Source organism: Ursus arctos, unplaced genomic scaffold, assembly GCF_023065955.2.
Source record: "Ursus arctos isolate Adak ecotype North America unplaced genomic scaffold, UrsArc2.0 scaffold_16, whole genome shotgun sequence".
NCBI lineage: Eukaryota > Metazoa > Chordata > Mammalia > Carnivora > Ursidae > Ursus > Ursus arctos.
The window spans coordinates 48,912,910-48,931,418 of NW_026622830.1; the positions used below are offsets into that span (position 1 = coordinate 48,912,910).

The 18,509-nt window shown below is 54.8% G+C and overlaps 1 protein-coding gene across 1 annotated transcript in view; it reads right to left on the reverse strand.

The window, feature by feature from the left end:
* Positions 1-18,509, reverse strand: part of LOC125281397 (dual oxidase 1-like) — a 385,354-nt gene that overhangs the window by 11,979 nt on the left and 354,866 nt on the right. The window contains 21 exon segments of the mRNA XM_057313035.1: positions 316-385; positions 2,315-2,490; positions 2,733-2,826; positions 3,098-3,323; positions 5,396-5,581; positions 6,207-6,331; positions 6,334-6,405; positions 7,140-7,273; positions 7,956-8,085; positions 8,686-8,804; positions 9,015-9,190; positions 10,956-11,087; positions 12,385-12,407; positions 12,625-12,685; positions 13,115-13,287; positions 13,387-13,458; positions 13,461-13,581; positions 13,719-13,828; positions 13,831-13,905; positions 15,178-15,342; positions 15,532-15,612. Coding sequence (XP_057169018.1) covers positions 316-385; positions 2,315-2,490; positions 2,733-2,826; positions 3,098-3,323; positions 5,396-5,581; positions 6,207-6,331; positions 6,334-6,405; positions 7,140-7,273; positions 7,956-8,085; positions 8,686-8,804; positions 9,015-9,190; positions 10,956-11,087; positions 12,385-12,407; positions 12,625-12,685; positions 13,115-13,287; positions 13,387-13,458; positions 13,461-13,581; positions 13,719-13,828; positions 13,831-13,905; positions 15,178-15,342; positions 15,532-15,612 — 2,521 coding nt within the window.

The following is an 18,509-nucleotide window of genomic DNA, read 5'->3' on the forward strand; positions in this document are numbered from 1 at the left end:
AGCTCTCAGCCAGGGGCCAGCAGACTTCCCACAGAGACCTGGAGAGAGAATGAGTTAGATCCTGGGGACACACATACAAGCTGTGTCCTTCACAAGGGCATCTGACCCTGGCAGCAGGTGGGTGCCGAAGTCCAGCAGGCTCTCTGCTCTTGCTGGTACAGGGCTGTGTCTGCCTACAGCAAGGAGCCCTTTTTTCTAATTTGCATAAAGACACTACATAGGCTGGTAGGGCCCTGATCCCAGGCATCCTGGGGAGAGAAAAGGCAACCCCCCCAACCCCAGCCCTCCCTCCAACATTCCCAGATCAGGGCTCACCAGATCTTTTCCCGGCTGATGTAGGAGGCTCGCCGGCACAGGTCCTTGAGGACTTCAGGCACCTCTACCCCTGTAACACAGAGCTGATGTCGGGAACAGCTCAGGGCCCAGAGCCCAGGAAGACCTGGCACTCACCCCATGTCCATACTGTAGAGGGTCCTCGGCCAGCACCCTTGCCTTTGGGTGCCCCAGCCCCAGCCTGCTCCCCCAGTGGGAGCTAGACCCAGCCATGAGGGGGCAGGGAGAAGGCCTGAATTTGTTGGCCAGACAGTGTCCCTGGATGTGTGTCCACCTTCAGCCCACTCCTGGGACTGGTATCAGGCTTGTGGGGTAGAGTTCAGAAACTGTGCCACCTGCCTGCTGAGACCATTCTGCCACAAAAACCCTGCTAAACCCTCCAGCTTAAAGCCTCCTGGGAATTAAATGTAGTTCTGGGTGGCGCATTTATGGGATCACCATGAAATTCTTTCCACCTTCCTGTGTTTAAAAATGTTCATAATTGTATGTTGGGGGGAAGTACTCTCCCTTGAGCCACCCGTTCCTCTCTGTCTGGCCCGAGCGTTGCAGGGGAGGGCGGGACTGAGCTGCAAAGCCATGTTCTCACAGGAAGCCCGGGAATGTCCAGGTCACTTCCGAGTGCTAAACTAATCTTGACGACTACCCTGGTCTCCAGCCCAGGGGGCACAAGTGATTAAGGTGAATTTCATGAAATCAGAATGTTTACAACAAAGTATGGATATTTATCCGTCAGATTTCAACCAGCAGCAAATGTGGCAACATGGTAACCAAAGGCAGGTGAACGGGGAGATCTAGGTGACCGGGGAAAGGGCTGCTTCCTGCGCTATTGTTGTTTCTTTTCTGTAGGAACATTCGAAATGTCTCATAGTAAAATCTGAAGGAAACAACAAGGCACAACAACAATTAAAAGCAAAACAAAACAGGACTCAAAGCTACCCTTCCGCATAATCCTCACTCCCCCAGCCTGGTCCTCCACCCCAGGGGCTGAGTGGTCCCAGGACTCTGGCCTGGGCTCACCTCCGGACACCTGCCCCTGCTCAGCCCTCGGGCCCAGGTGCCTACTGCCCTGGCTGCCTGGGAAAAGTGAGAGGCTGAAGAACCAGGAGTGCTGGTCTGCACTCCAGTAGTTCTCCTCCAGCCCTGGGACATGGAAGCCCTCACCAGAGCTGCAGTGGTGTCCTGCCCAACTCGCCCCTCTCCCACATCTGGGCTGCTCAGCTCCCCCAAGTTCTCGTCATCCTGGGAGGGGCTGGGTTTGGTCTCCACATGCCCCAGCGAGAAACTGTGAAGGCACCGTAACAGCTCAGAGTAGACCACAGAGAGTCCTGCTACCTGCCCCCTCCCCACCCTGGCTCTAGCCTCCGCCCACCGAGACACAGGTGGGACAGGAAGTAGGGGGAAGGACAAGAGAAGTGGGTCTCCGTGCACTCAAGCAACATTAACCAAGCGCTCAGCCAAGGGATATAAAGGCAAACAAGACCAGAGCCCCCCCTGCCAGCAGACACCCTAGCTCAGGTGAATATGGCCTGGAGAGGGCTGTAACAAGGAGACACTGTCCCCCCCACCCCACCCCCGTCCTGGGCACCTGGCACAGGGATCTTCGACAGAGAGCTGGAAGAAGCAGAGTTCTGTCTGCTGTCCCCCACCCCATCCTGACCCTGCCCACCCTGGGAGCAAAGCTGCATTAGGACTTTTGTGGGCCCTAGGCACTGTCACCTTCCTAAACCACTTCCGCCCTTAAAAAAAAAAAAGTATATACATGTCTTTATAAAAGATAAATATTTTTTATAATCACGTTGGTACATAGAAGGATATAATCCAGGCTGGATATATTATCACCTATTTATTATTATTATACTCATCCTTCTGACTTTAAAAGGAATTAAAGCATTTCTGTGGGCTCCTAAAAGGAGGTGGGCCCGATGCACTGTGCCTGCTGTCTAATGGCTACGTCAGTCGGCCCCAAGGCCAGGCCCCCCACCTTTGACGCAGAGCTGTGTGAATCGCAGCTCGCTGTCATGGTCCCGCAGCATGAAGTGGAAGTCCTCCCACGTCAGCTCCTCCCTATCCTGGAAGCCGGACTCCCGGAACGTGGACTCCACCACCTCCGTCAGCTGCGCCTTGGACAGGCAGTTGTTGGAGATCTCGATGAAGGACCTGGGGTTGGGGGAGGGAAACCATCGGGCCCTGAAAAGAAGCTTGAGGCCTGGACAGGAGGGCCTACTGGCCATCCCACCAGGCCTTCGGAGCCCACAAGGAAGGGCCCCCTCCTAGTTATAATAGTCTTCGGCTATATGGCCCCTGCTCTTTACCCTCCTGCTCCCACCTTCATGCCCCCACTTCTTTCCCCCAGCAGGCCCTGTCCTGGCCCACTCTTCCGGCCATCCCACAGGACCAACCTCAGCATCCTGATGAACTCGTCCTCGGAAATGAGACCATTCCCATCAAAGCCATACATGCGGAACATAAGGCGAGACCTCTCCTCAGGAGAGCCTGGGAGGAGGAGGACCCCGTGAGAGCCCCAACCTACCTGCCTAAACCCCAGGCTGACCAGAAGGGGCCTCACATGAGTCTGACCCACTGCTGATCACAACAAGGGGTCACTCTGCTTCCTGATCTCTACCTGGGTGCTCCCAGATGTCTGCCGTGGCTGGAGACCAGGCCCCGGCACTTCCCCTTCTCCAACAGGTCAGCTACCCTCCAGCCTCAGTCTCTAGCCCCTTCCATCTTCTCCTACCTAGACGATCACTTCCTTTTCCCCTACCTTTCATGAAGACCACCAGGATGTCCAGAAACTCCCAGAAGGACCGGTAGACCTTGCCATCTTTGTCCGCCAGGGAGAACATGGACTCCACAAACATGGCCTGGGGCTTGAGGCCCAGGGACTCGGCAAACTCAGCTCTGCTCAGCTCGCAAGTCAGGGCCTCCCGTACCTTCTGCGATGAGTCCAGGGGCAGGGTCCCTGCGTCCGCCTGGTCGATGTCCAGCACCTGCACCCGGGCAGCAACAGAGGGAGGGAGAGAGAAGGAGACAGGGTTTCCTTGATTTGAAGTCCAGCTGAGGCTTGTAGGAGCCACCTTTTCCAGGTGTCTGCCCAGCACCCTGTCTCCTGAGCACCTGCCCGTGCCCTGCAGGTGGTCCCTGGGGCCTTTTGTTCTACAGAGCCCCAGTCCTCTGTGTTAGCTGATTGCACCAGGGATGCACACTTGACCCAAGCAGATGATCTGGAATTGGGACTAAGAGGTCCCAGGTCTGTCTTGACCTGAGCACAACAAAACTCAGAAGTCGTGGCCTGCCACGTTCTTCCAAGTGCTCAGAGACCCAGACAGAGGGAAGTAAACACACGGAGAAAACGAGGCAGGCTAAGAGAGAGAAGTGGCTTTGTTTGCTGGCAACTGTCCCTTTCCTAGCCCCTTCCAGGCCAGGTCACAGTCCTCCCTTCGGAATTCCTGAGACATCAGCACAGCCTCAGAGTCAACTGACCTTTTATCAGTGCGAGCTTGCTCTTAGACCCAAAGGAGTTTTGACTGAGAAAAAGCCTCAGCTGAGCTGAGAAAAAGTAGGGCTGGGAAAAGGGAATTCTCATGGTGGGCTATCTTTAGCCCACCCAGGGGCTGCCCCAGCATCAGAACAGGGGGTGAGGGAAGCAGACAGGCCTCAGGCACAGCACCTGTTCTGCCTGCCTGTCAACCGGGGCCCCAGTCCAAGCCTGGCTGCGGTTTCACGATGCAAACCTCGTTGCTCCAAACAGGGAGCTTTAGTGGAAAGAGCCTGGGGCTGGAGGCAGAAGATCGGGCTCCTGTCCCAGCTCTGCCACCCCCCTGCTGTGTGACCTCAGGGGAGTCGCACCAGTTGTCTGTCATTCATTTTTCTTACGTGCCCTACTTATCTCACAGGGCTATTGTGAGAATCAACAAGAGACGCTGTATGGAAAATGTCTTGAAACCTGGAAGCACTGTGCAGACGGAGAGGGCTGCAGCTACCCCTAAGACATGGTAGCACCCCCTTGCGCCCCCAGCACAAGGGTCCCCATAGCCGAGTAGAGGTGCCCCGGCCCTGCCTCGGCCCTGGCAATGAGTCTCCCCACCTGGGGAGGAGGTCCCTCCATTCCAGTGCATACTCAAGTTCAACTGGCTTGGGGAGTAGATGACAAAAGCCATGTGCCCGGCACGTCGTAAATGACCATTAAATGGTCACTTCCCTCATGAATCCTCTCCCCAGTCAGCCAACCCTGTTTCTTCTCCTCAAACATTAATTTTTTTGCCCTTCTACTAGACACCTCTGTGCAGTCCCTCCTGCTCCTTTCCTCTGAGCCAACAATTTTTCACCTCTTTTTAAGTCTCCGTCAAATCTGACCCGAACCACGACCGTCCACCAGCCTGAAGACTCAGCACCTTTTCTGAACTCCTACATTGCTTAGCTCATGGCTGTCTTACATTCATCATTCTGTGCTGGTTACCTTCCTTTCTGTGTCTGTGCCTTCTTCCCAGAGGGGTGACAAACTCCTTGAGTGGGGCCTGGGCTGGAGGGATCTTATCTCTACCAAGCTTCTCCTCTCCACCCTTCTGGACCCAGGCTGCTCTATTTCTGTGCCAGACGTGCATGCAAGTCCTCGCATTTCTCTTCCTGGCTTGTTTCCCCACATCTCCTCGGTAGTTCTTGGAAGTCTGCAAGGTGGGCTCATGTCCCAAGGAGGCCTCTGGCAGCGGCACTGCACCAAGGAGGGGGCACCAAGGGCTCTCGCTGGCCCCATACTGACCCTGAGTTTCTGTGGCCTTTTGGCTAGGATGAGTTAAGTGAGGGCAGAGAGGCCGGACAGCCCTGAGGAGAGAGCTGAGCGACACATACAGATAAGCTCCTGACGCGGCCTCCCTGGAGTGGCTCAGGTAGGTGTCAGAGCATCTCCTTACAGAGAGGCCAGGGGATTGGGCCAAAAATGTAGTAGACCTGATTATTAGTGTCAGGGCTCCTGACTGTCCCTGGAGTTACCCCATGGCTGTGTGCAGGTAAGGGCACCGCCATAGGCAGACATGCAGGGACAGACCTGAGCCTACCTACACACCTGGGAGAAAAGGTGCCTGAAAAAGGTCTCCAAGAGGTGGCTCCTCTGCTCTCGGGCCACGGCTGCCCTCATCAGCTCCTGCTCCCGCGGCTCCCATTCCTGGAACCTCAGCCCGCTCTCCTTCAGGGCCCCCCGAAGGTCTTCCACCAGCACCTGCCGCTCTTCCTCCAGGTTAAACAGCAGCACCTACGGAGTGGCGACAGGGAGGGCAACCACTTGTCGAGGACTCCTGGGGCCAGGAGCTTTGCGTGAGTTTTGTCAGGGGCCACTGGAAAGAACGCCCTCGTAAAAGGGATTTACTGTTATGTCCTGGGCTTGGTGGAGTTCCGGGCTCATTTATAGGCACAGAAACTGCATTCAGAGACACACGTCTAAAGCCATTCCTCCCTCTCTGTTCACATGGGAGAAAAGAGTCAGGAAGGCAGGGAGGACAGACGACGGAGGGGCCCAGAAGCCAGACAGTCAGAGCTGAAAATCAGCCTCTGATTCAGTTCCCCTCCACACTCTCGAACAATTCACTAGATCCTAAAATCAGGGGGCAGAGAAGAGGGCCTGGCTTCTTCCAAGGACTCCCAGCTAGGGCCCACTGGGGCATCCCTAGAAAGGGGCGGGGAAGACTGCGCAGGAAGAAGGCCCTGTGCAGATCACGTCACCCCACAGGCCCAGAACGGGATGAGTGTGTTCACGTTCCTCTCTCAGTTACCACAGCCAGGGACTAGAAGCCACAAACCCTGCCTGATTCAGCGCTCCTTCCCCTCCACCTGGCTGCCTCCCAGGCTGCGGACCAGGAACAGGACCCGCTGGGCCACACCAGATCCTACTCCTTGGGGATCCTGAGCAGCAGGGCGCGGCGTCCGCGGTTGCCGGACAGGATGACGCTGACCTGCTGCGGGGGTCACAGCTGGATGGCGCGGAGCACAGAGAGCCTGCCATCACCACGCACGTCTGCCCGGGCTGCAGGTGCACGAGCACAGGCCGAGAGAGCTCCTTGTGGCCCTGCCATTCCAATGCTGGAGAGACAGGGCTGGTCAGCCGGGGACAGGATGCAGGAGGCCGGCTTAGAGCTGGAGTTAGGTCAAGGCCTCCGTAGCTCCTGGCCCCTTCTTGGGTACTGAGGGTCGTCCCTTCCCCAACAGTCCTGCTGTGCCTTTAGCCCACGTGAAGAATAACCAACATTTCCTGAGTGTTTACTGTGTGCCCAATACTGTACCAAGTACTTGGCGGGAACTAGTTAATTTAATCTTCATAAACCTTCATGAGGTAAGTGCTATTATTATTCCTGTTTCACAGATAAGAAAAAATAGGTTTAGAGGAATTAAAAAATCTGCCTAAAGCCCAAAAGCCCAAGTGGTGGAATCAAGATTCCTATCCTCCTTCAGTGTGACTCTGAACCTTCATTAATTCCTTCTCTGTTGCCTGAAATTCCAGTGTAAGATGCCACAAAGCATCCGTTGCTGGGGATTCTAGAGAGTTACAGTAAGTCTGTGAAACGTAGTCAGGGCCCTGTGACTCCTCCCCGTGAGTCTATCACAGGCCCTGTATGTGGGACCACGGGGAGACCTACGGAGGGTGGAGAACTCCAGGTCCAACTTCCACCTGATGCCTCCATGGCTCTTTCCACCTGCCCTGACCTGCTTGGAGGCCTAGAAAAGGGGGGCCTTTTCCTTAGGCTGCTGAGGTGGGGGTGGTCTGCAGCCCTGAGTCATGTCCTCCCCCGCACCACCCTGGCCAACTCCAGGCCTACCTTCCATGCGCCCCCCCCCCCCCGCCCCGAGCTTCTCAGACATGACACTCTGGCGGTCCCGGCCCTGGAGCCTCTTGAAATTTCTCCTTCGGAGCTGGGCAACAATCCAGCCACTCAGCAGGCTCACGAGAGGGCAGAGGCAGGAGGATGGCCAGAGGAAGGTGGGGGTTTGGTGAGATCAGTGACCCCTTTCCTTGGCAGAACTCCCTCCTTTCCCCACCTCCTAGGTCGGCTCATTCAATTGGCTCAAATTTTGAAGCTCCCTGGTGGGGGCTGGGGTGGGGGTCGGGTGGGGGTGGGGAGGGAGCTTAGGGTATCATCTAAGATGCCAGCACTGCCTCTGCTGCTTCCACCACTCGGGTCCCTTCCCAGCCAGAGACTTAGACCAGAGTGCTTGTGCCAGAGACCGGACCCGCTCTGCCATGCAGCTGGTGGGCTCACACACAGCCATGCCAGAGGCGAAGTCTCAAGCCTTTGCCCAGCTAGTTCTCAACTGGTTCTCAAGCAGGGTTTGCCTTGGACGGTTTCCCAGGCCCAGGCTCCTGCAAATAACTGTGAAATAGATTCCTTGTGGCTCTTGACCAACCTGGGCCCTGGAGGGACCCCAGGAGAACAGGAAGGCAAATGTCCTTGCAGCTGATTTATCTGCAGGTCAGACACTGCTCATGTCCCCTCCTGCTTTGATGTGTTCCGTCATGTGCCCAAAGAAACAGTACTGTACATGGTCAGTTGTCATAGATGAAACCACCCCACTGCCACCCCTTAGATTACGCATTTCACCCAACACCACCCTGCGTATCACTTTTACCAAGGGGGAAGCAGCAGAGAGTCCCGATGGTGACCCCAGAGCCAAATCCACTGCCTTCGAAATAGTCCCGCATGATGGAGGGAGCACAGGCTGGCAGGCCCTTGGTGCTGAGCTGTCTGGGCTGCGGGCAGGGGTCTCCTGGGGAAGTAGAGGAAGCTAGAGTCCTGGGGGGTGCTGGGCCAGAATCACTGAGGAGGTTAGGGTGGCAGAAAGGGTAGGGTGGGGGGGCTCTGGGTAGCAGATGGGTGAGAGCTGCTTACCCCTGTCATTATACCAGGAATGTGGTGTTTGCCTAGTGGGGTAACAAGTGGGGTCAGAAACGAACCTCACCTCTCTCTCCCTCACATGCACATATGTACACGCACACACACACGCACACACACACACACACAGCCCTTCCCTCGTCACTGCTGTGGAATGAGGATATCCTCACTGCACTGGGCCTTCCCGATATCCCACCCACCCCAGGCTCAGCCCAGCCGATGGGAGCCTTCCTCCCTAGGTCTCTCTGAGTCTTAGTCTTGACCCCACTTGGGTACCTCCTGGGGTTGTGCGGAAGGGGACCTACACAGCCACATGCGGCCACCGTGGTGCCCGGAACCAAAGTTCCCAAGGGCAGAACCATGGCTCACTGACTCTTTGGAGTCTACTGCCGAGCCGCCCCTGAACCAGGCCCATGGCTGAGGCGGGATGAGACACCCGACTCCAGGCCCCTCCAAGCACCCCCTGGCCACTCACCCGAATGCCAGAAGAAGACACTGGGCTGCAGGGCACTGGGGTTCAAGTTGGTGACAGCCACTAGGACATCCCGTAGGGAAGTGTTTCTGATCTCTGCGATTTCTTCCTCAGAGAACAGCCTGCAGGAGGGAGAGGCGGGGAGCTGCTGCATTGGGAGAGAGATGCCTGTTCTGGCCCGAGGACCCAGATGAGGAAAGAGACCCAGAGGGGCTGAGGAAGTGGGGAGGCCAGCTGGGACTCAAGGGCCCGTGGGGCTGCTGACATTACACGCAGAGGGCCTGGGGCCCAGGCCAAGGTAAGTCTGAGGAAGGGACCCAGGCAGGCCCTACCCATTGCTGGTGTTCTCAAACCAGTAGCGGTCGCCGTCCCGCAGCCTCACAAACTGGTTGAGGACAATAGCGCTAAAGAGGGGCCCGGGGTCCCCATGGCTCTCCAGGAGCCCCCCAGGGAGCAGCTCCAGCCGGGACAGGTCCCGGTTGTACAGGGCAGCTGTGGATTCCAGCACCTGGGGCCAAGAAGGGACAAGAGTGAGTGCAAGGACCCGGCACCCGCCCTGGGGCAAGGGTAGTTCGCAGGGATCAGCCCCAGGGAGGATAATAATAAATGACAGTGACGATCCCTCACTTATTATGCCCCTGGCACCGCTCTGAGTGCTTTACACAAGTTAACTCATTTATGGGAACTCGCTCACAGATTCAGCTGCCTCTTGTAGAAAGTTGGAATAAAACAGGCAGCCAGTTCCCTATGTGGCTTGTTCTCAAAAAGATATGAAAGTTGAAGGTCAAAATCACTACAAAAATTGGAAAGGTAGAATGATGTGTAGAAAAGGTTTCTGTTCTTTTTTTTTTTTTTTAAAGATTTTATTTATTCATTTGACAGAGAGAGAGACAGCCAGCGAGAGAGGGAACACAAGCAGGGGGAGTGGGAGAGGAAGAAGCAGGCTCCCAGCGGAGGAGCCTGACGTGGGGCTCGAACCCAGAATGCTGGGATCACGCCCTGAGCCAAAGGCAGACACTCAACGACTGAGGCACCCAGGTGCCCCGAAAAGGTTTCTATTCTTGAGAGCTAAAAAAGTTTGTATAAATCAAATCCCTGCATAGACACTGCCTTTTGGAGACAGACTTCAACCTTCTATGAGCAGCATTTTCTACCTGACCTTGACTTTAGTTCTTTTCTCTGCAATGTAAACAAACATTTGCTCAGCTTAAATTCCAGCGAGGCCCAGGGGAGCTAAAGATTTGCTACTTTTGGTGCGCCTGGTGATTCCTACCTTTATATTGATTGTATAAAGTTTATACGCCCCACGTGCATATTGTTTCTTCATCGGCCTTTCACTTCTCCACTTTCCAACAATCTTCTAAACAGTACGGACGAAAGCAGTAAAACCAGCGTGCAATTGTAGAAACGCCACTATGCCAAGATGGTAAGGCCACCAAAACTGCTCTGTTGGCTGGCAGGCAATGCCACGTGGCCCAGGCGACAGCTCAGGGAGTAACAGTTGACTCCCCAAAGGCAGCCCGAGTGTCAGTGTATAAAAAAGTACAGCTTGTTCCTGGGTTGAGGACCTTCCACACCTGCTCAGATGGCTGTTGGGAAGAGTAAACGAGATAATGCTTATTAAGTGCCTGGCGTGCAAGACATGCTCAACAAACATTTGCTGGATCTGCAGAGTCACAAGGTCTACTGCCAAATCCTGCTGGTCTGGTAACTTCCATCCTCGTAGATGATATTGGGAAAAACCATGTGGGTGAGTCCCATCCCTCTCACCAGGGACTTGTCTCTAGTGTTTGTGCCTCACTGCCTTCCTTCCATGTCTTGGGCCAATGTGCCTTGGCCCTCCCACCCTGCCCTCTGCGTCCCAACCCCTCCTTATGGTGTGGTTGCTCTGGGAGAGTGCAGGGTTGATGTCCTGCCATCTGGTAATCGGAGGCAGACCCAGTGCTTCCCTGGCCTTGGTATAAGAGGGCAGGCCCAGATCCCAGCCCCTCTGCACACAGCCAGCCGGGTGGTCTGTACGGGAAAACTTCAGGGGTCCTGGCCAGAAATCTGGGGATGAAATAGCAGAGAATCTGAGGGAGCACCGGGCCACCACAGCTCCACTAGCCCAGGACCCAGTCTCCAACCAGCCCCAGGGGGGCCAGAATCACACAGAGGGAACCATGGTCAACAGGTGTCTGAGCAGTGAGAGAGTGCAGGCTCCCAGCCCTGGTCACTCCTCCTGGCCTGACACTGGAGCTCCAGCAGAATCCCCACCCAGGTGACAGCAGTACCCAGCCTGCAGGGACAGCCTCAGCGTCACCTAGCACATCCTCCACCATGACATGGTCCTCTCGCTCAGCGATCTGGGAGGCCATGCCCAGCAGCAGCGCGTCCACATCTTCAGCTCTTCGTAGATTTGGATGCTTTGGGAATGGGGAGAGAAGACGGGGTTGGAGGTTGAGCAGACAGGCTCTCCCCACACCACAGTCCATGCCCTGGAACCACCCAGTGCTGATGTTCCCTCTGAAACCAGCAGGCCATTCCTCCTCCATAGGTTGATTCCCCACTCGGGGTGAATGATGTCCCCATCCGAAGCTCATGCTGCTGAGAGCAGGTCTCCACAACACACAAGGGATCTAAAACTTTACTTCTATTTTAGGAGACTTGACAGCATGATTGACAAAGGCACTAGAACATCTAGGTCTGGGTCCTTGCTCTGTTAGTGAACAGCTGTGTGACCATGGGCAACTCACAGGACCTCTCTGAAGAGAGATGTGTATATATATATATACACACACACACACACACATATATATACACACACACATATATATACATATACACACACACATATACATATAACATATATATGTAAGTTAAAACATTTTTAAAGGATTTTTCATTGTTCTTTCGAAATTACTTATCTGTGGATAAGTCCATTGCTATGATTTCTTGGCTATTATTAGGCATATCCAAAAATTGTTTCAGAGTAAGAAAATCTAACCTATGAATTGTTTTTTCGTAAATATTTTATTTATTTATTTGACAGAGAGAGTGTGAGTATGAGCAGGGGGACGGGGCAGAGGGAGAGGGACAGGGAGAAGCAGACTCCCTGCTAAGCAGAGAGCCTGATGCGGGCTCAATCCTAGAACCTTGGGATCATGACCTGAGCCCAAGGCAGCTGCCTGAGCCACCCAGGCGCCCCTAACCTATGAATTGTTTTTAAATTATAATGCAATTGTAAAAAATAAACTGACATGTTTTGTTCCATATACATTTACTTAAAATTTTTTTTTTTACTTTAAAATTCCCTTTTCATTATTTTGGAGTCAAAATGTTTCTTCAGCTCTCACACTTCTTTTATTATAATTCCCCGCAAGACCTGGCTCCTCTGCTTACAGCTAAAAATGCCCCCAGTGCAGTGTCAAGACCTAAGGTTCAGACCAGCGGGCTTCGTGACTCATCCTCAGCCTCGATTAGCCTGTGTTTAATTGGGGAGTTAATATATACACCAGCTGTGGGAAAGTGGACATAAAGTGCTTAAAAATCACAATGATGTCTTTTTTAACAATTGTTCTTCCCCCTCCAAATTCACTGTTCCCTGGGGAAATTAGCACACTTCAGACTGATAATCCTTTCCTGAGGGCTCCTGAGGACAGATTTTTCTCAAATGACATCCCCACTCCTGCCAATACACAAACCTTTGCACTTTGCCCTCACCTCATGTAGCCGCCAGGAGGCACCTGGTAGAGAAGAATTGCTCAGAAGCGGCCAGGAACTCTGGGGAGATGCTGGGGTCCAGGAAAGGGCTGTGTCCTGGGGGAAGGGGAGAAGAGGGAGGATAGTAACACTTAGCCCTTAAACCACCCAGCCTCCTCCCCCCTCCCCCCCCACACACCCCTTCTCCCTGCCCCAAAAAACTCCTGCTAGCTTTCCCATTCTCCTTCCCCATCCCCTCACCTGCATACCTGGGGGGTGTTTTCTGCAGGAAGCTGGGCAGCCACTCATACAGAACGATGTTCTGAGGGTCAAGAGAGGGCAAAAGGGAGGCAAGGGCTGGAGCAGCCACGCTGGGAGGGGTCTGAGCCCAAGGAAGGCTTAGGTGGGAGATGACGGCCAGGCAGGGGCAGTCACGAGGGGGGCAACTGCAACAGGACAGGTGCGGAGGCCTGTGCCCCACTAGGAACATGGGATGGGAGTGGGCTAATGACTAATAACCACAGCCCAGTCTCGTGTATAATAGCCCTTCGCCTGCTCCTCATCTTCGGGGTCCATTCCTAGCCGCTAGCTCCAGTTCTGGGGAGCAGTGTCCTCCTGGAAAAGGGCGTTTCCGGGGGCTGCTTGTGCGACGATGGAGGGCTCTGCGGGGCAGCGGCGTCTCCCGCGCAGCAGCCTGGGGGAGGGGGGAGGAAGGAGGGGAGGGAGGACGGACAGAGGCCGAGTGACGGACCTGGTAGGTGGCGGTGACCCTCTCGCGCGCCTGCTGGAACAGCTCCTCGTCCCCCCATTGCGGGTGCTCGCGGGCCAGCCGCTGCGCGCACAGGTTGTGGTAGCGGCCCCACAGCAGGCCCGGCGCCTGCAGGAAGGGGTCGCGGTTCCCTCGCTCCGCCGCGAAGGCTGGACGCGACGCGGGGCCGCAGGGGAGGAGCTGGGCGGCGGCGCGACCGCGGGCAGCGCAACTTTGCCGTCCGCAGCCCGCCCCGCGCCGCCGCCCCGCCGTTCAGCCCCCGGGGCCGCGCTGTTCGGTGGCGGGGTCGGCCGCCGTCCCCACGAGCGGGGGGCTTTGTGCGTCGCGGGGAAGGCGGGGTCGGGCCGCGACGCCAGCTGCCCGCGGGAGAAGCTCCGCAGCGCGTCGCTGCACGAGGGCGAGGAGCCATAGATGGCGCTGCCGTCCAGCCGGCCCGTCACCTCGTTGGTCTGCGGGGGCACCAGGAGGGTGAGCCGAGGTGCGCCCGGGGTCGGGTAGCGGAGGCGGGTGTCGGTGGGCGAGGGGGTGGGAGTCTCTCCCCGCCCGGCCCGGCCCAGAACCCGGCACCCCGCCCGTCTCGTCTCACCAGGTCCCGGGGATTACTGGGGCTCTGTCCGGTCTCGGGGTCCCAGCGGCTCCTCTGGAAGGGGAGGACCACGTTCCCGCGCCGGTCAGGGTCGAACACCGGGTCCCGGGCGGGATGTGGATGTTGAGAAACTCGGCTGGGCAGCCCGGGGTCTCCACGCTCACCAGGTCCGAGAGCACGTGGTAGCCTGTCCACAACGGGGGAGGGCGTGCAAGGACCAGCTAAGGACCACTCTCCCTTCAGCATCAGGTATCTAGACTCCCCCACTCCCTTTGAAGCTTCAAAAGATGACTCAGCCATTTTTGGCAAGTCCAAGTCTTGACCTCCTCCACCTTTCCCAGTGCTTTGTTACACCCTGGTCCAAACTGCTTTCGTTGCCGGTTTGGTCCTCTCCTTGGTAACTGGGAGGTGCCGGGTCAGTGTGCCTGGGCAGTCAGGCTGGGAACACCTGCTCCAACATGCAGCTGGGAGCAGCCTGCCCAGAGAAACTGCCAGTCTCACTGCAACACCGGACACTGGGAATCAAATGTAGGCACCTTGGGTGGCCAGCAGGAGCCCAACATTCCTGTTGGGAGCCAACAACCCACAGTCACTGGGGTCAGACCACCCACCCTAGCACCCCCATTTTGACACCCCGGCCTCCAGCGCTCTTGTCAAAATCAGAACCCTGGCCTGAGACTGTCCCAGGAGTCACAGGGACCATGAGTGAAAACAGGGTCCACCAAGAGCCCCTGCCAGATTATTGTCAGGCTCCAGCCTCTACCTGTAGTCCCATCGGCAGCTCAGTGTGGGGCAAATTTATGCCTCCCCCACTCAGACTTTCTCCCTCTACTTTTCCTTCTCCAGAAAAAGAAATACAAGACATAGCTTTCTTGACTTAAGAAAAATCCTTTTAGGCCCCAGACATCTTGTGATTTATGACTACTCGCTCAAAGCACATTCTTGAGTTATCTTTGCAGGATTTAAACTTCTTTGAATATTCAGATATCAGATCGATTAAAGGCAGACAATTGATGCCAACCCTTGCTGGCCCTTGTGACTTCCATCAATTAAGACCTGGACTCCGTCATTCTATGATGACTTTAGCCTAAATTCTAGGCTGAATTCTCCATTGCACAAGTGCCTTCGTGAATCCATACAGACCCTTAGCTTAAAACTTCCCCAGTTTTGTTATTCGGGAACAGACTGCTTTGGGAAATATCCTCCATGTTTTCCCTTACTTGTTCCAAGTAAAACTCTCTAATCTTGGCTTTCCTGTGTCTTTTGGCTAAATACCCACCAAGAGGCAAATCCAGTTTTGGGTAAGAATACCCCATCCCATTGCCTGCCCCTTCATCTCTCACCCACATCTCTAAGACCCACCATCACTTCTCTCCCTCACTTCCTGACTCCCCTCTCAGACATAGAGGTGTCCAGCTGACCCTACTGGCCTCCCTCCCCCAGAGGTTGAGGCCCTCACCAAAGAAGACTCCCAGCACTGTTCGCTTTCGCAGGGAGGCCTGCCCTGCAGGGCCCCTCATGGCAGTGTTGCTAAGGTCTCTGGGGTTGGGCAGCTGGGGTTCTCCCAAGGGCTGGTACACACCATCTGCATAGCTGGCTGGAACTAGGCGCTGGAGCCGAGAGCCTGGGGTAGGAGGGGTAGGAACAAAGATAAATCCTCAGTGGGGCTCCCTTACCTCCCCTCTCCCAGGCTTCCATCCATACCACAGATCCTAAAACCTTAAGAATGCATGAGCCTCCGCTGGTACCTGCCAGCCCTTGCCCCTTCGGGTAACCCTGCCCCTAGGCCTGTTTCCACTTGGCCCTCACCTACCTTTGCTGCCCCATCTGTGCTCCATGAGGTTGTGCCACCCATCAAATCGCTGCACCTCCCGGGAAATGGGGTTCTGAATTCCTGTGTGAGAACAGAGGGAAGGGGCAGCTGGGCAAGTCCAGGCATGAGAGGACAGGCAAGCCTGCAGGATATGCGTCTTGGTAGCCTGGCAAGGGGAGCAGCAGAAGGTGGAAACCCAGCACAGTGTGGAAGGTAGGCGGCGGAGGGAGAGAACCAAGGACAAAGTGATATCCAAACTCGAGCTCATTCTTCTAGCTGCTCAGTGGGGGAAACATGGCAGGGAGCCCTGAAGCAGTGGAGACAGGGGCAGTGTGTGCTGACAAATAACCTCAGAGAACAAGACAAAGCTGGAGAACAGTGGCGATGTGGAGGGGCATGCAGGAGCCTTCTAGTGCCCTCACCCCTCAGCTCCCTAGGGACAGGGCAGGACAGAAACCAGTCCCAGCCCTAAGATATACGGAGCAAGAGCCAGCCACTGCCCCAAAGCCAACCACTCTTCCACTCAGGAAAGGAGAGGTCATTCTGTGACCACTCCCTGGGTACGGGCAGTGTGGAGAGGGGCTTGGCCCTCTCCTGCTGAGCAGAGCCGCCCCCCCACCCAGGGCAAGTGTGTGGGCCCTGGGGCTGTGGCTCTGCCGCCTATTGCTATTCTGGTCTCTTTTCCAGTTTCTGGGGGTGGGATCAGGGACTTCCTGGTCAAGGGAGAACCTTGCCTCCTCCTCCTTTGAGGAATCATGTTCCTCATGTAATTCCTCTTATTGACCCTATTATACTTTCCAAAAACTAGGATCTGGGAGGGAGCACTCAGTTGTTGAGGGAAGAACTCAGGCAGTGAGGGAAGAGGGAAAGGTTCAGAATCAGAGATGGAATGGAGGTCCTTCTGGTCAGCAGATCAGGTGACCAGTCAGATTCCATCTTCCAACTTACTCAAAAGTGCCCTGTGCCACATGGTATTTCAGATCCTTAGCCTGAGGCAGGTTAACCCCTAAAGGCAGAGCCTGAGGGAAGGATTTGAGACATGTGGCTAACTGGGAGGTGGCCCAGGATGTGCTGGAGGAAGTGGGGAAGTAAGGCAGGGACATCAATATGGGACTTGTCACGGAGTGAGTTACTGCTGAGGGAAACTGGGGCTCACTCCTGTTGGTGGCCTCTCGAAGACTGTATGGGCACACCTCAGAATTGCCTGTTGAGCAGGGAGGAAGCCAGGGAATCTATCCACCAACTGGCTGAATGTTGCACTAGGGGCAGTAAGTGTCTTCCAGCCCTCAGGTGGAGAAGGAAGGAGAGGCAAGCAGGTACTGGAGGTAGGAAACTGTCAGGGTACGTAGAAACTGCCCGCCAGCTGTGGGTGAGCACAAGGTGGGCTGAGAGGATGTGGCACATGATATCTTCTTCAGGGACCGCACTAAGAGTTCCCACCCAACATTTCCGGTTCTTGGTTGGCCACAGTGTTCAGCTTCCTCTCTTCTCTTGCCACCTAGAAGTCCCCTAGGGTCAGGAACTGTTTCCACTCATAGCTGTATCCTCCATACCTAGCATGATGTGTGCGTCAAATCAGTGTCCAGTTAGGATTTACCAAATGAACAGATACCGCCATATTTGTTTCAGCTTCTCCATGGATTCTTTACTCCAACTGTTCTCCAAAGAGTGCCCTGCCCGTAAGATGGCAGTTTCCCTGCTGCCACTGACGGAGGCCAGGGCTGGCAAGGAATCCATTCCATGTCCCCACATTAACCACTTTTAACCCTCGCTCTGGATGCTGAGGCAGGAGGCCTCTGTGGCTGAACCGAGTCATTGCTCTGCTTCCTGCAAACTCCTGGCAGGAAGCAACCCTTTACTTTATGTGCCTTGGTAGGGTAAGGAGGCATCCTCACTTACACACCACACGACAGCTCTCGTGCTGGCCATCATACAAGTCTTAGAGCTGGTTGGCTCTCTCTGGGTTTCCAAAGATGAGCAGACTCACTGCTGCCCAGATGTCTGGCTGGTGCCTGGTCCTCAGGTAGGTTCATTCACCAGCTTTGTAGTGATGTAGAAAGAAGGCTCTTCTGTCAGCTTAGGATAAACTTAATCCTCTAAGCAGCGACTGAGCAAAAATTTCCATACAGGCAGGGTTTAGGGGCGGCCACCTGGTTCAAAGGGGGATCAGGGGACTTATATAGAGCTACCTTAATATGGCAAGAACCTCAATATCACGTGGGTGGTTTGTTAATTTGGGGTGGCTTAATGGAGGGGTCGGTAGATTACAGGAAGCTAAAGGACGCCATCACTTGGCCCCTAGTCCTTATGAACAAGATACACTATGATAGAATTGGGTGAATGTGACGGGTGAGGGGCAGAGCAAAGCCAGAGAAGGAGACCTGGATGTTTAGCCACCAAAAATTCATCTGACCTCTGCTAGTTTTGTTTTTAATAATGTGAGTGTTTTTGTAGGCAAACTGGGTTATATCTCTGTCAGAAAGAACAACCATCACTCTCGAGCTTGGATGAGTATCTTCTGTTTTGAGTCTTACAGTTTTCGATAAATCCCCTGGAGCAGTCCCTGCCATCCAGATCCTGACCTCCTCAGCTTCTGGCACTGGAGAGCCGTCTCCATCTGTCTAGCTGTGAAACCCTGTTTACCACATCATTAACTGATCAGCAGAGATTGCGGGATTTGTAAATCTCAGTGTTTCTCTGAATGAAAACAGACATTGTGCCAGAAATTCATTGTCAAAGAGGAACATCTAAAATTGGTAATTAGCAACTAAAAAAGAGGCCAGAGTGCCCATCTTAAACCAAGACTCTTCCTCACAGGATGGATGCGACTGGGTGAAGTAGTGAACAGAATTCTTTTCTATTAATAATATTTTTTTATTCTGTTAGTCACCATACGGTACATACCTCGTTTTTGATGTAAAGTTCCATGATTCATCACTTGCATATAACACCAGTGCACCATGCAATATGTGCCCTCC